This window comes from Chelon labrosus (assembly GCF_963514085.1).
Source record: "Chelon labrosus genome assembly, chromosome: 2".
Taxonomy (NCBI): Eukaryota; Metazoa; Chordata; class Actinopteri; order Mugiliformes; family Mugilidae; genus Chelon; species Chelon labrosus.
In genome coordinates this window covers 27,860,568-27,872,645 of record NC_140338.1, presented here as the reverse complement: position 1 = coordinate 27,872,645, position 12,078 = coordinate 27,860,568, and the positions used below count along the sequence as shown (strand labels likewise).

The window sequence follows — 12,078 nt, the reverse complement described above, 5'->3', positions numbered from 1 at the left end:
TTCTGCAGTATAATACTGTTCACCTGATGCTCATGTGGGTCTGGTATCACATTGTGTTCCAACACTGCTTTTATGCGGACAGAGGGGGTTGTTAGTAGTCCAGAAAAGTTGGAACACCTGTAGGAATTAGTAGCACCAGCTTTCAAGGCTGATTCAACCTTCATTGCTGCAGAACAGCTTTAAATTGTTAACCCACTTCGTGTTCCCTGAAAGAGGCCTTTTTGTATAATTCTGAAATGCACATTATTTTTCAGTTTTGGGTAACCAAACCTTTTTTTAACCTCTTTTAACCATTTCAAGCTATTCATTGGACTTGCACGACTTGAATTGTAATAAATAACTGGAAAAATTAGGGTGTTCTAAAACTTTTGACCGGTAGTGTATGTCACACATGACTATTAATGTAGCTTACATTTGCATAATGCATTTCAAAAAACTTACAGTGATTGTGAGACTTTTATCCGTTGCCTCCGTATTGATGGTAAGCCTTGCCATGCCATTGTCTGCAGTGTTGCTCTGCACTGCACCTGGATCAATCACTACTGGAACATTCTTAGCTGGAGTGTCATCTGGATTAAAAACTTCAACCTACCATAAAAACAAAAGACTAATAAGATACCATCAAGCTGTCTTTGTAAAACACAAAATATAATACTTTTGGATGAAATTGTCTGCAAACAGCAATGATTCAGTGGATCATAATAAATCAGTGTTTTCAAAGAGTAGCTGAATTTCCTCAGTGAGCAGTTGTCTGTGAGTTTGTTTTTTTAAGTTAAAGTGTAAATGTAGCTGTTCTGTTGCTGTCAAATTGTGAAAAATATGAATTAGTACCCTACCACAACATCAAAGGACATTCCTGGTTTGAAATATTTGGGAGTTTTTGTGAAGACGATGCGGTAAGGAGACGTGACGATCTGGATACCTCTCAACTCTGCTTCCACCAGTTCACTACCTGTGACAGGATGCAGCAGCACGAACACAAACACATGCACATACAAACTGATGAAGAACAGTTGATTGGTAATTTTTTGCTCTTGTCTTAGGTTATCTTAGATCATAATACAATCAAAATCTATTTTTAATGCTCTGAGCTGTTCAATCATTGTGATTTTTAAATGATCAAATGTATTGAACAGGTCTGTCATTCTTACCGCTCTCTGTAAGCACACCAACAGATACAAATATGGAGCTCCCCACAAGGTCGAGGATGTTATGGAAGGTCTTTGTGATGTCCTCCTTCTTCAATTTGGCCTTTCCTTCACCATTCTCAATCTAATATGACACGATAAAGAAACACATCTTGGAATACAGAGAACCTGAATCTCATAAATCTTGACAAAATTAAGACAGAATTTGTGCTCACTGGCACTCTCTGAAGAGAGCTTGGCATGCTCTTCTTCTGATTCTCTTTGATAATCCCAAATACCACATAGGCAGTCCCATCCACCTCTTCACCAAACAGATAGCTAAAACCACAATAGCAACACATGTTTAAGCCCCACAGTTATGTCAAAAAGGCTATTAAAAACAGATGGTGAAAATGTAAGAACAATAACACCTTACAAACTAAAGCAGCATTTATGCTCTCTTCCAGTTAATTGACCAATGCAACCCAGTGCCTAATCCACAAGACAAAAAACTAAAAGCTTCACATACGTAGCTTGAATGCTGACAGTAAGATCTTCGCTGTCCACGTAGAAGAATGGGACCACTGTTGTCAGTTTTACCTCAAAACTGGGAAGCACTGTAAAATGAAAACATAGTTTTGTGAGTGTGTATGTCCAGTCAAAAAGAATAAATGAATGTTGAACAAGAAAAAACAGTGCAGACTATGAGGGACTTACCATACTCTTTGACCTCAAAATTTGCAGAATAGTTTTGCTGTGGGTTGCTAGTGAACTTTGCCACTATCTTCCACAGTCCAGGACTAGACAGCGACACACGTAAATAAACACAAAATTCAAAAAGTAACAACCTACATCTCCACTATGCCCCAAGTATAAAATAGAAACTGGTAGTCTTACACATTGTTTGTGGCATTGTAAGAAAATACAGCAGGTCATAGGAAGATTCTGTCTACTAATAGAAACAACAACCCCTTATATTTGCTATTTGGGATACCTGATTTGTCACTGGCAAATTTAAAAGAAAACTTCACCAAACACTTGCTTTCTGTGCTAGAAAGTGTATTCTTCTGAATTGGATAATGGATAAAGTTCCATCTAAGACTCAGTGGCAAAGAGTGACACTTGAATATATTGCATTGGACTATCTGACGTGTAAACTACACAGTAAAGACGATGTTTTTCGTAAAACATGGCATGTATCATGCATGGCAGTGTGCCCTCAATTTATTTTACTTTATGTATCTGTGGGATGTACCTCCTGAATTTCTCGCCTGTATAAATTTTAAATTTGAATTTTGATATGTTTGTGAGCCAAATGCATGTTTGTTTGTTCTAAAAAAAAAGTAACAACCCAAGCTAAGTGAGTGAGACTTATTTATGAAGAATTGAATCTTTACTCCGTGTTATCGATAGCAGAATCTATTAATGTTAAGGTAAAAAGCTATGAGGCTTTAAGCAAAATGTTGACTAGTCGCTGATCACATGACAACAACACGGACGCCTCCGAGAAGACAGGTTAGGAGTCCAGTGGGTCGTTGCAGCAAACTAGCAGTGGTTCATCAAGTGTATGGAAATACTTCTCTTAAGATGAAGCCCATTTTACCGTGACATGCAGAATATGTTAGTCAGTCCTGAAATACAAGTACTACTGCAATGCACACTCATTTGAAAAGGAATCCCCTAATACTAGCAGGGGAACAGTCCAGTCCTCTCGACAGCAGTGAATTAACAACTCCACGAAATGCCATGTGGTAACAGACAAAAGGAGGCTGCAAGTCACTAATTTGTTGGTCAAAGTCACTGTCAAAGTTTTTAGTCCTGTGGTACACAGAAAAGGATTCAAAGCTTTTTTTCATCTTCATCTTCGTCTTCTCCCACTTATCTGGGTCCAGGTCGCGGGGGCAGCAGCTTCAGCAGAGAAGTCCAGACAGCCCTCTCCCCAGCCACTTCCACCCGGCATCCGGTAGGTATCCTTACCAGATGCCCTAGCCACCTCAACTGACTCCTCTCGATATGGAGGAGCAGCGGTTGTACTCTGAGCTCCTCCCGTATGTCCAAGCTCCTTACCCTATCTCTAAGGCTGAGCCCTGCGAAGGAAACTCATTTCGGCCGCTTGTATTCATGATTTCGTTCTTTCAGTCATTACTCAAAGTTTAAGACCATAGGTTTGAATGCTGATCGACCGGTAAATTGAGAGCTTCACCTTTCGGCTTAGCTCTCTCTTTACCATGACAGACCGGTTAAGCATCTGCATAACTGCAGATGCCGCTCCGATCAGTCTGTCGATCTCCCACTCCATCATACCCTCACTCGTGAACAAGACCCTGAGGTACTTGAACTCCTCCACATGAGGCAGGACCTCCTCCCCGACCCGGAGTGGGCAATCCAACCTTTTCCGACTGTGGATCATGGCCTCAGACTTGGAGGTGGAGGTGATCTTCATTCCAGCTGCTTCACACTCGGCTGCAAACCGCCCAAGCAAGAGCTGGAGGTCTTTGTTCGATGAAGCTAGGAGCACCACGTCATCCGCAAAAAACAGGGACAAAAACCTCCGTCCACCGAACTCGACACCATCCCCCAACTAGCTGCACCTAGAAATTCTGTCCATAATAGTAATGAACAGAACTGGTGACAAAGGGCAGCCCGGAGTCCAACCCTCACTGGGAACAGGTCTGACTTACTACCGGCTACACGTACTACACTCGCACTCCTTTGGTACAGGGACCTAATGCAAGGGGCCATCCACCCCATACTCCCGGAGCACCCCCCACAGGATGCCTCTGGGGAAACAGTCATAAGCCTCCTCCAAATCCACAAAGCACATATGGACCGGTTGGGCAAATTCCCATCTCCCCTCCAGCATCCTAGCGAGGGTAAAGAGCTGGTCCATGGTTCCACGTCCGGGATGAAAACTGCATTGTTCCTCCTCGATCTGAGGTTCAACCATCGACCGGACCCTCTTTTCCAGCACCCTGGCATAGACCTTGCCGGGGAGGCTGAGGAGTGTGATCCCCCTATAGTTGGAACACACCCTCTGGTCCCCTTTTTTAAAGATGGGGACCACCACCCCGGTTTGCCAGGCACTGCCCCTGATGTCCACGCAATGTTGCAGAGGCATGTCAGCCAGGACAGCCCTACAACATCCAGAGCCTTGAGATACCCAGGGCGGATTTCATCCGCTCCTGGAGCTCGGTCACCGCGGAGTTGTTTCACTGCCTCTGCAACTTCTGCCCAAGAGATCGGACAATCCAACCCCAGGCCCTCTGGCTCTGTTTCCTCTATGGAATATGTGTTGGTGGGATTGAGGAGCTCCTCAGAGTGTTCCTTCCACTGCCCGACGATATCCACAGTTGCCATCAGCAGCCCCCCGCCCCCACTGAAAACAGTGTGAGCGAGTTGCCACCTACTCCCGCTGAGGCAGCGGATGGTTTGCTAGAACCTCTTCGGAGCCAATTGATAGTCTTCTTCCATAGCCTCACCGAGCTCCTCCCACGCCCGAGTTTTTGCCTCAGCGAGTGCCCTTGCCGCGGACCGCCTAGCCATGCGGCACTGGTCAGCTGCTTCAGGAGACCCATAGAACAGCCATGGCCTGTAGGCCTCCTTCTTCAGCCTGACGGCTTACCGCCGTGACCAGCGACCTTGCGGCCGCAACTCAAAACAGCCGCCTCCACAATGGTGGAGTGGAACATGCTATCGACGGTGCCGTCATATATAGGCTAAACATATCTGCTGCGCACAGTATTGATAAGCTTATGTATCTATATTGAGTATTGTTGTGTTCCAGTAGTTGACATTTTTGCCGGGGTTGTAGAGCATGTTTTTGTACTTGATGCGAGAGACGGAAGTTGTGGTAGAGCTGAGAGTTTGCCCAGCGATAGCTGCAGACAGTGTCCATGGTGTTGACATGGGCTATGGACGACAATTACCTTGCAGAAAAGTCTCTGTAGCTTCCTTTGTGTGAGACAGTACACTCTATATTCAGGTCAAGAATATGGATTTCATTGTTTCCAAGCATTACTTTCCACTGTGTTTTTATTGGTGACATCACTGGCGACTGGTCGACTTTGACTCGACTTTCAGCACATAAAAGTCGCCTTTAAAAAATTGGAAGTCATTCAACCCCTATTGTGAATAAGTGAATCCTCCAGTTGTATGTGTTAAAAAAAAAAAAAAAAAAAATCACAGCTAAAATTAACCAATCAATAAAAATAAAATTTAACTCACCTAGAAGCTTCAGGTAGTAAGTAATCTCCAGAGTGGATTCCTGTTTTCAGAACAACTGGATCTTCTGGTAAAATTATGCCCTCAGGAGTCTGAAAATGAAAAGCATTCAACAAGCATTAACAGTGTGCATTTCAAGTGTAAAAAAATAGTTTTGATATATTTTCAAAAAGGCTTATCTTTCTACAGCCTATCCATTGCCCTTATTTTAGACATATTATATTTACAATATAATCATTGCTTTGTCTTGCCATCAGACAGTCTTTTCTGAAGGGCAACTGAAGCTGTTATACAGTATCACGTTCTCCAAGGCCACCATGCTAAACTGACAAAAGCAAATTCACCAATGCTTGGTAGTGAATCAGGTGCAGAACTTTGTTTTGATGGGCACGTCATGTAGCCAATCACATGTGAGGACTTAGGGTCATGCAATTATGTGAAAGCAGAGAGGCGGACAGACGCTGTGGCTGACGTTGTGGGGCAGCGGTGAGGAAGAGGCAAAATGAATGTCTGCAAAATGAAAATGAACTGAACTGCATGTACTGCACTGTACTGCAATGAACTGCAAAATGAAAATAATATTAAGAGCAGGTCCCACCACAAACCAGCATAAGGATGGCTCTTCTTTGGGAGCTGTGGCAAAAGTGCTTGCTCTCAGAAAAGAGCTGAACTGCCCATCACTACCTTACACAACCCCATATCTAAGAAACTGAGCTATCTCTTTAACTAGACACAACTCCTAACAAAGACACAAAAGGAAAGGAAAGACTTCGTCCTCCCAATTATATAATATTACTTTGACTGCTATTTTGAGCGTATCACAAATAAAACACCATACCACAACTTCAATGCTAATAGAAGCATCATCCCTTTCTACAGGCTCCATCCCAGGTGTCAGAGCAAACATCCTGTAATGAACTGACACAGAGATAAGAAGTTATTTTTTTACTTTAAGGTTTCACTTAAGACAAAATAAGAATTCTTTTTGCTGGAATCTACATTACTTTCTTTTAAAAGATTTTTAGTGGCTTCTGCTGTATAGGAAAAAATATTTTATATAATGTAGTATCCAGCATTTCAGATATTGGCCTGAAGAAGACACTAAAATCAGGATATTTTGGCCTTTTCCATGAGTTGAAAAACTTGACAGAAGTCCAGTGCAAAATCTTTGTACATTATCACCATCAGTAAAACACTGACTAAACCTTGCCTGATGTTTTCTGAATGCTCCAAAAACTATTTATGGCAACCCTAGACATTTCAAGTGTGGGTGTTGTGTTTGCCTGCAGTGAGGCAGGACTGGACTCACCTTTGGTGTTTGGCGTGTAGAGGGTCTTGTCAGTCTGTATGAAGATGTACCCAGACTGGAAAGACACTAAGACGACTTTCATCAGATGACGGTCAGGGAACTTAGCTTGCAGGTAAACATACTGCTTAACGCTATGGTCCTTACTGAAGTCTCCAGTAGGGATCTGAAACCACAATGAAGATGATCAGTTTGTGAGAAGCAAGGAGCATATTGCAGTACGTCTGAATTCTTAGTTTGAGGTCACGTCAATAAGACATACAGTTGAAACCAGATGGTTACATACACTGTGTTAAAAGACACATAAACATTTTTTCCTCACTATCTGAAGTTAAATCAGACCTCTCCTGTTTTAGGTCAGTTAGGATTACTAAAATTACTTCTATTTGCTAAATGCCACAATAATGAGAGAGAGAATTTGTTAGAGAATTTTTTATTACTTTCTTCAAAGTCAGACGTTTACATACACAAAGATTACTATGTCTTTAAACAATGAAGGAAAGCTCTGATGATGATGTCATGGCTTTGGAAGCTTCTGATAGGTTAATAGACAACATTCGAGTTAATTGGAGGCACACCTGTGGATGTATTTTAAGGCTACATCTCAAACACACTGCTTCTTTGTTTGACATCATGGGAAAATCAAAAGAAATCAGCCAAGATATCAGGAAGAGAATTGTGGTGCTCCACAAGACTGGTTCATCCTTGGGTACAATTTCCAGATGCTGGTAGGTGCCAAGTTCATCTGTTCAAACAATTATACGCAAGTATAGACACCATGGGAATGTCCAGCCATCATACCGCTCAGGAAGGAGACAGGGTCTGTGTCCCAGAGATGAATGTGTTTTGGTCTGAAACGTGCGAATCAACCCTAGAACAAAAGCTAAAGACCTCATCAAGATGATGGCTGAAGCTGGTAAGAGAGTGTCATTCTCCACAGTGAAACGAGTCCTGTACCGGCATGGGCTGAAAGGCCACAGCAAGGAAGAAGCCATTACTCCAAAAGCAACATAAAAAAGCCAGATTACAGTTTACAAATACACACAGGGACAAAGACCTTAGTTTTTGGAGTGTCTTGTGGTCTGATGAAACTAAAGTGGAACTGTTTGGCCATAATGACCATCGTTACAATTGGAGGAAAAAGGGGGAAGCTTGTAAGCCTGAGAACACCATCCCAACTGTGAAACAGGGGGGTGGTGGCATCATGTTGTGGGACTGTTTTGCCGCAGGAGGAACTGGTGCACTTCATAAAATAGACGGCATCATGAGGAAAGAACATTATGTGGAAATATTGAAGAAACATCTCAAGATATCAGCCAGGAAGTTAAAGCTTGGGCGCAAATGGGTCTTCCAAATGGACAATGACCCTAAGCATACTGCCAAAGTAGTTACAAAGTGGCTTATGGACAACAAAATCAATGTTTTGGAGTGGCCATCACAAAGCCCTGATCTCAATCCCATAGAAAATTTGTGGGCAGATCTGAAAAAGCTTGTGCGAGCGAGGTGGCCTACAATCCTGACTCAGTTACACAAGTTCTGTCAGGAGGAATAGACCAGAATTCCAGCAGACTATTGCAAGAAGCTCGTGGAAGTATACCCAAAACGTTTGACCCAAGTCATACAGTTTAAAGGCAATGCTACCAAAATACTAAGGAAATATGTGACTCTGAAGAAAGTAATAAAAACTCTCTAACAAATTCTCTCTCTAGGAAATAGAAATAATTTTGGTAATCCTAACTGACCTAAAACAGGAGAGGTTTAGTCTGATTTAACTTCAGACAGTGAGGAAAAAATGTTTATGTGTCTTTTAACACAGTGTATGTAAACATCTGGTTTCAACTGTATATTGGTATTTGATTTACCGTTATTTGTGCAAGCTCCTGGAAGTGTTTACCACTGGTAAGGGTCACTGATGTAAAATTCAGTCTTTGATTTTTGGTTGGATGGTTCCATACGCTGATTTCGACTGGAATGTCTCCACCAGTACAGTCCTGACACTCCACAAAGATGTTTTCTGGTGTTCCAACCCTCAACAAGCTGGGAGCAGACATCACCTTCCTACAGAGAAGAAGACAAAGAATAGCAAAGGTACTGTAGTCAGTGAGAAAAAAGAACCTCAGTCTGATATTGACTTGTATTTGAAGCACACACCTGTTATCATAAATAAAAGTTTGTTGGTATTTATACATACGATTTCCATATTTATTTATTTGTATTTATGTTTTATGAGTGGCTCTCTTATAAAAGGTCTTTAAAAAAAATCTGATAATCTAAAATAAAGTGTGGTAAAGTTTTCAAGTGTTCATTCACATTTAAAAAAACAAATAAATAAAACTTAAAAATACATATGTGCTTCGATGAGGGTTGTGTATGGGGTGCCGTTTGTAAAGCGGCGCATGCTGAAAATAACAGCAACATTTTGTCACATTTAGCTTCAAACAATGTTTAAAAAACTGGTGTGAATTGAGTCACTTTGAAAGTCTTTCCACGACAGCGACAGCAACAGCAACCGCCACAGGGCCACCACAGGCCACCTCGGTAAGTACGTTTTTTCCAAATCATGTAGCACTGGATTCTTGTCAAGGCTAACTTAACTAAACTAGCTAACGGTAGCCAGTAGAGATTTGCTACTAGCACCAATGCACTTTATGTGTAGCACATATGTTTCTATAAACAGTAAAAGAACTTTTAGCTACGTGAGCGAGTACGTACGTAATGTTTTTGTACGCACGCAACCTTCGTACATGAGGCCCCAGATGTATCAAGAGTGAAATGTCCGGGAACTTTGTACGTGCCTACGCCAAAGACGTGGCTGGCGTACGTTGGATTCTACAGGTGTCGATCCTTTGGCGACACTTAGAGGTGATGCCGGGAAACTGTAATCATAAAACTGTGAAAACTATTGTGATGTGCACATCAGAGACACACGAAAAATTAACACTGATGAACAATTAACACACCCAGGTGTCTGTAATTATATGAGTGGATAAAAAAGCATGCGCAAAGTGTTGCAGAAAATATCGTTAACAACATGGCAGCTTTAGCGTTATTAGAAGATATCGCAAATGGTGCAACAAGAAGAGAGCCTGCATTCAGAGACAGATATGATTTACTGGCAAATAATGACAACTGGCTCATCAGCCGCTTTAGGTTCCCGAGGGCAGTCCTTCTGGAACTGTGCGCAGAGCTGCGGCCAGCATTGGAGCGCGACACAGGAAAGAGGAATGCGTTGCCTGTGTCCGTACAGGTACTGACCACACTGGGGTTCCTCGCAACCGGGGCATTCCAGAGGGAGCTGGCCGACCGATCGGGACTGAGCTAGTCGACCCTGAGCAGAGCCGTGCCAGCAGTGTGGGATGGAGTTATCCGCATGTCAGCCAGGTATATCAGATTCCCATACAATGCATCTGAACAGGTCAACATTAAAGAGCAATTTGCAGCCAGAGACGGTTTTCTGAATGTAATCAGAGCTATCAACTGCACACACATTGCTATAAAAGCGCCATCGCATGAATTTGTAAATGTCAACAGGAAACATTTTCATTCGATCAATGTACAGATCATACGTGATGCGCAAATGCAAGTAACCAACATTGTGGCAGCGTGTCAAAGAGGACATTTTTGCGCATCTTGTAGTGGAAAAATACTAATTGCTGACTGTTATGCATGTAGGAGGAAAGTACCAGCAATTGTTACTGACTGTCACTAATGAGAAAGGTCTAGGGATGCGCTCAGAAGTCTCTGTGACCTGTTCTTGCTTTTGCTCACACACGAACATCTGCAGATAACAGTTGATATACGTGAACCTTCTCAAGGTCACACTGTTGTTGGGCAAACTAACAGAAATTATAATATCATACGAGAGAACAAGAACCAATGAGTGGAAAGTAACTGTACCATATGCAAAGTGACAACGCCTAGTTTGAAGTATAAAAAATCTTGTAAGACCTAAACTGCCCCGAGAGAATCCTCGGAGCATTCACAGCCTGTGTTGTTCTGTGCATGGGGGAAAGTTGCAACGCATCGTTGCAACTGTCCCCACATGGTGTTGCAACTGTCCCTCATGGCAACATTAATGACAATTAGATAAAATAGATATAAAAGGCAATTCAGTGGTTTGATAAAGAACATATTTCAATAGCCAGGTGTCTCCTCTTTGTATTTCTGCCAATTACTTTTTTAAAAGTCAAAATAGGCTGCAGTGTATCCTACATTTTCTGTTCTGTTTTTTTCAGTATGCCACAAGACAGGAAAAGGACAACAGATAGGGGTGTCCCTCTACCTATTCTATCCTTAGCTGCTGATGTAGTAACTACTGAAGGCAGAACAGTGAGGTCTGTGGCAAAACAATATTCCATTTGCCACACAACCCTCTACCGCTATATAAAAAAGAGAGAGAGGCTAGGTCCAGGAGAGGAGATGAGGACAGGTTACTGGACTCCCAGGAGGGTCTTCTCAGCCCAACAGGAAGATAGCCTGGCAGAATACTTAAAAAGGGCAGCTGACCTTTTCTATGGTCTCAGCACTAAAGAGGTAAGCTAGAGGAAGGTATTAAAGCAGAGTGTAGGTTTAAAGGGAGGGCTGGTATTGAGAATTATATAAGAATATGAGGTTGTGAAATAATAAGATAAGATAAAGTATTCCATCCATTTTGCAGGTTCGTCGATTGGCCTTCCAACTGGCTATCCATTACAAGTGCTCCTACCCTGAAACCTGGAATGAGTGCTCCCTGGCTGGCCGGGATTGGTTTATGGGGTTCATGAAAAGACAGCCCCGTCTGTCTATACGGTGCCCTCAAGCTACCAGTCTCACACGGAACACGAGCTTCAACCGTCACAATGTGTCCTTGTTTTATGACAACCTTGCCAATGTCCTTGACAAATACAAATTTGAAGCAAAGGACATCTGGAATATGGATGAGACCGGGGTCACCATTGTCCAAGAGCCAGAAAATGTTGTTGCCGGGCGCGGCGTCAGACAGGTGGGGGCAGTAACCTCCGGAGAGAGAGGAACACTGGTAACAGTTGCATGTGCAGGCAATGCATTAGGAAACATGATTCCACCCATGTTCATATTCCCGCGGGTTAACTTCAAGGACCATTTCATCCGTGATGGCCCGTCTGGATGCATTGGAGCTGCCAATAAATCAGGGTGGATGTTGGAGGACCATTTCCTTCAGTTTCTTGAGCATTTCCACCACCACACGAGGGCCTCATTGGATGCCAAAGTCCTCTTGATTCTAGATAATCATTCCTCCCATCTTTCTGTAAGAGGAATAGACTTTTGCAGAAAAAATGGGATTGTCATGTTTTCTTTCCCACCCCATTGTTCCCACAAATTACAGCCACTGGATCGCACCGTTTATGACCCCCTAAAACGCCATGTCAACGCATTTTGCGATACCTGGATGAGAAGCCTGACGAT

At 42.7% G+C, this 12,078-nt stretch overlaps 1 protein-coding gene across 1 annotated transcript in view; it reads right to left on the bottom strand.

Moving 5' to 3' along the window:
• LOC311494887 (complement C3-like) overlaps positions 1-12,078 on the bottom strand; it is a 51,527-nt gene that overhangs the window by 22,132 nt on the left and 17,317 nt on the right. Inside the window, exons 2-11 of the mRNA XM_084554147.1 lie at positions 8,517-8,712; positions 6,658-6,820; positions 6,187-6,266; positions 5,352-5,440; positions 1,845-1,927; positions 1,657-1,744; positions 1,364-1,466; positions 1,152-1,272; positions 837-952; positions 442-588 (exon numbers count right to left, since the gene is read on the bottom strand). Coding sequence (XP_084410273.1) covers positions 442-588; positions 837-952; positions 1,152-1,272; positions 1,364-1,466; positions 1,657-1,744; positions 1,845-1,927; positions 5,352-5,440; positions 6,187-6,266; positions 6,658-6,820; positions 8,517-8,712 — 1,186 coding nt within the window. The remainder of the gene's footprint in view (positions 1-441; positions 589-836; positions 953-1,151; positions 1,273-1,363; positions 1,467-1,656; positions 1,745-1,844; positions 1,928-5,351; positions 5,441-6,186; positions 6,267-6,657; positions 6,821-8,516; positions 8,713-12,078) is intronic.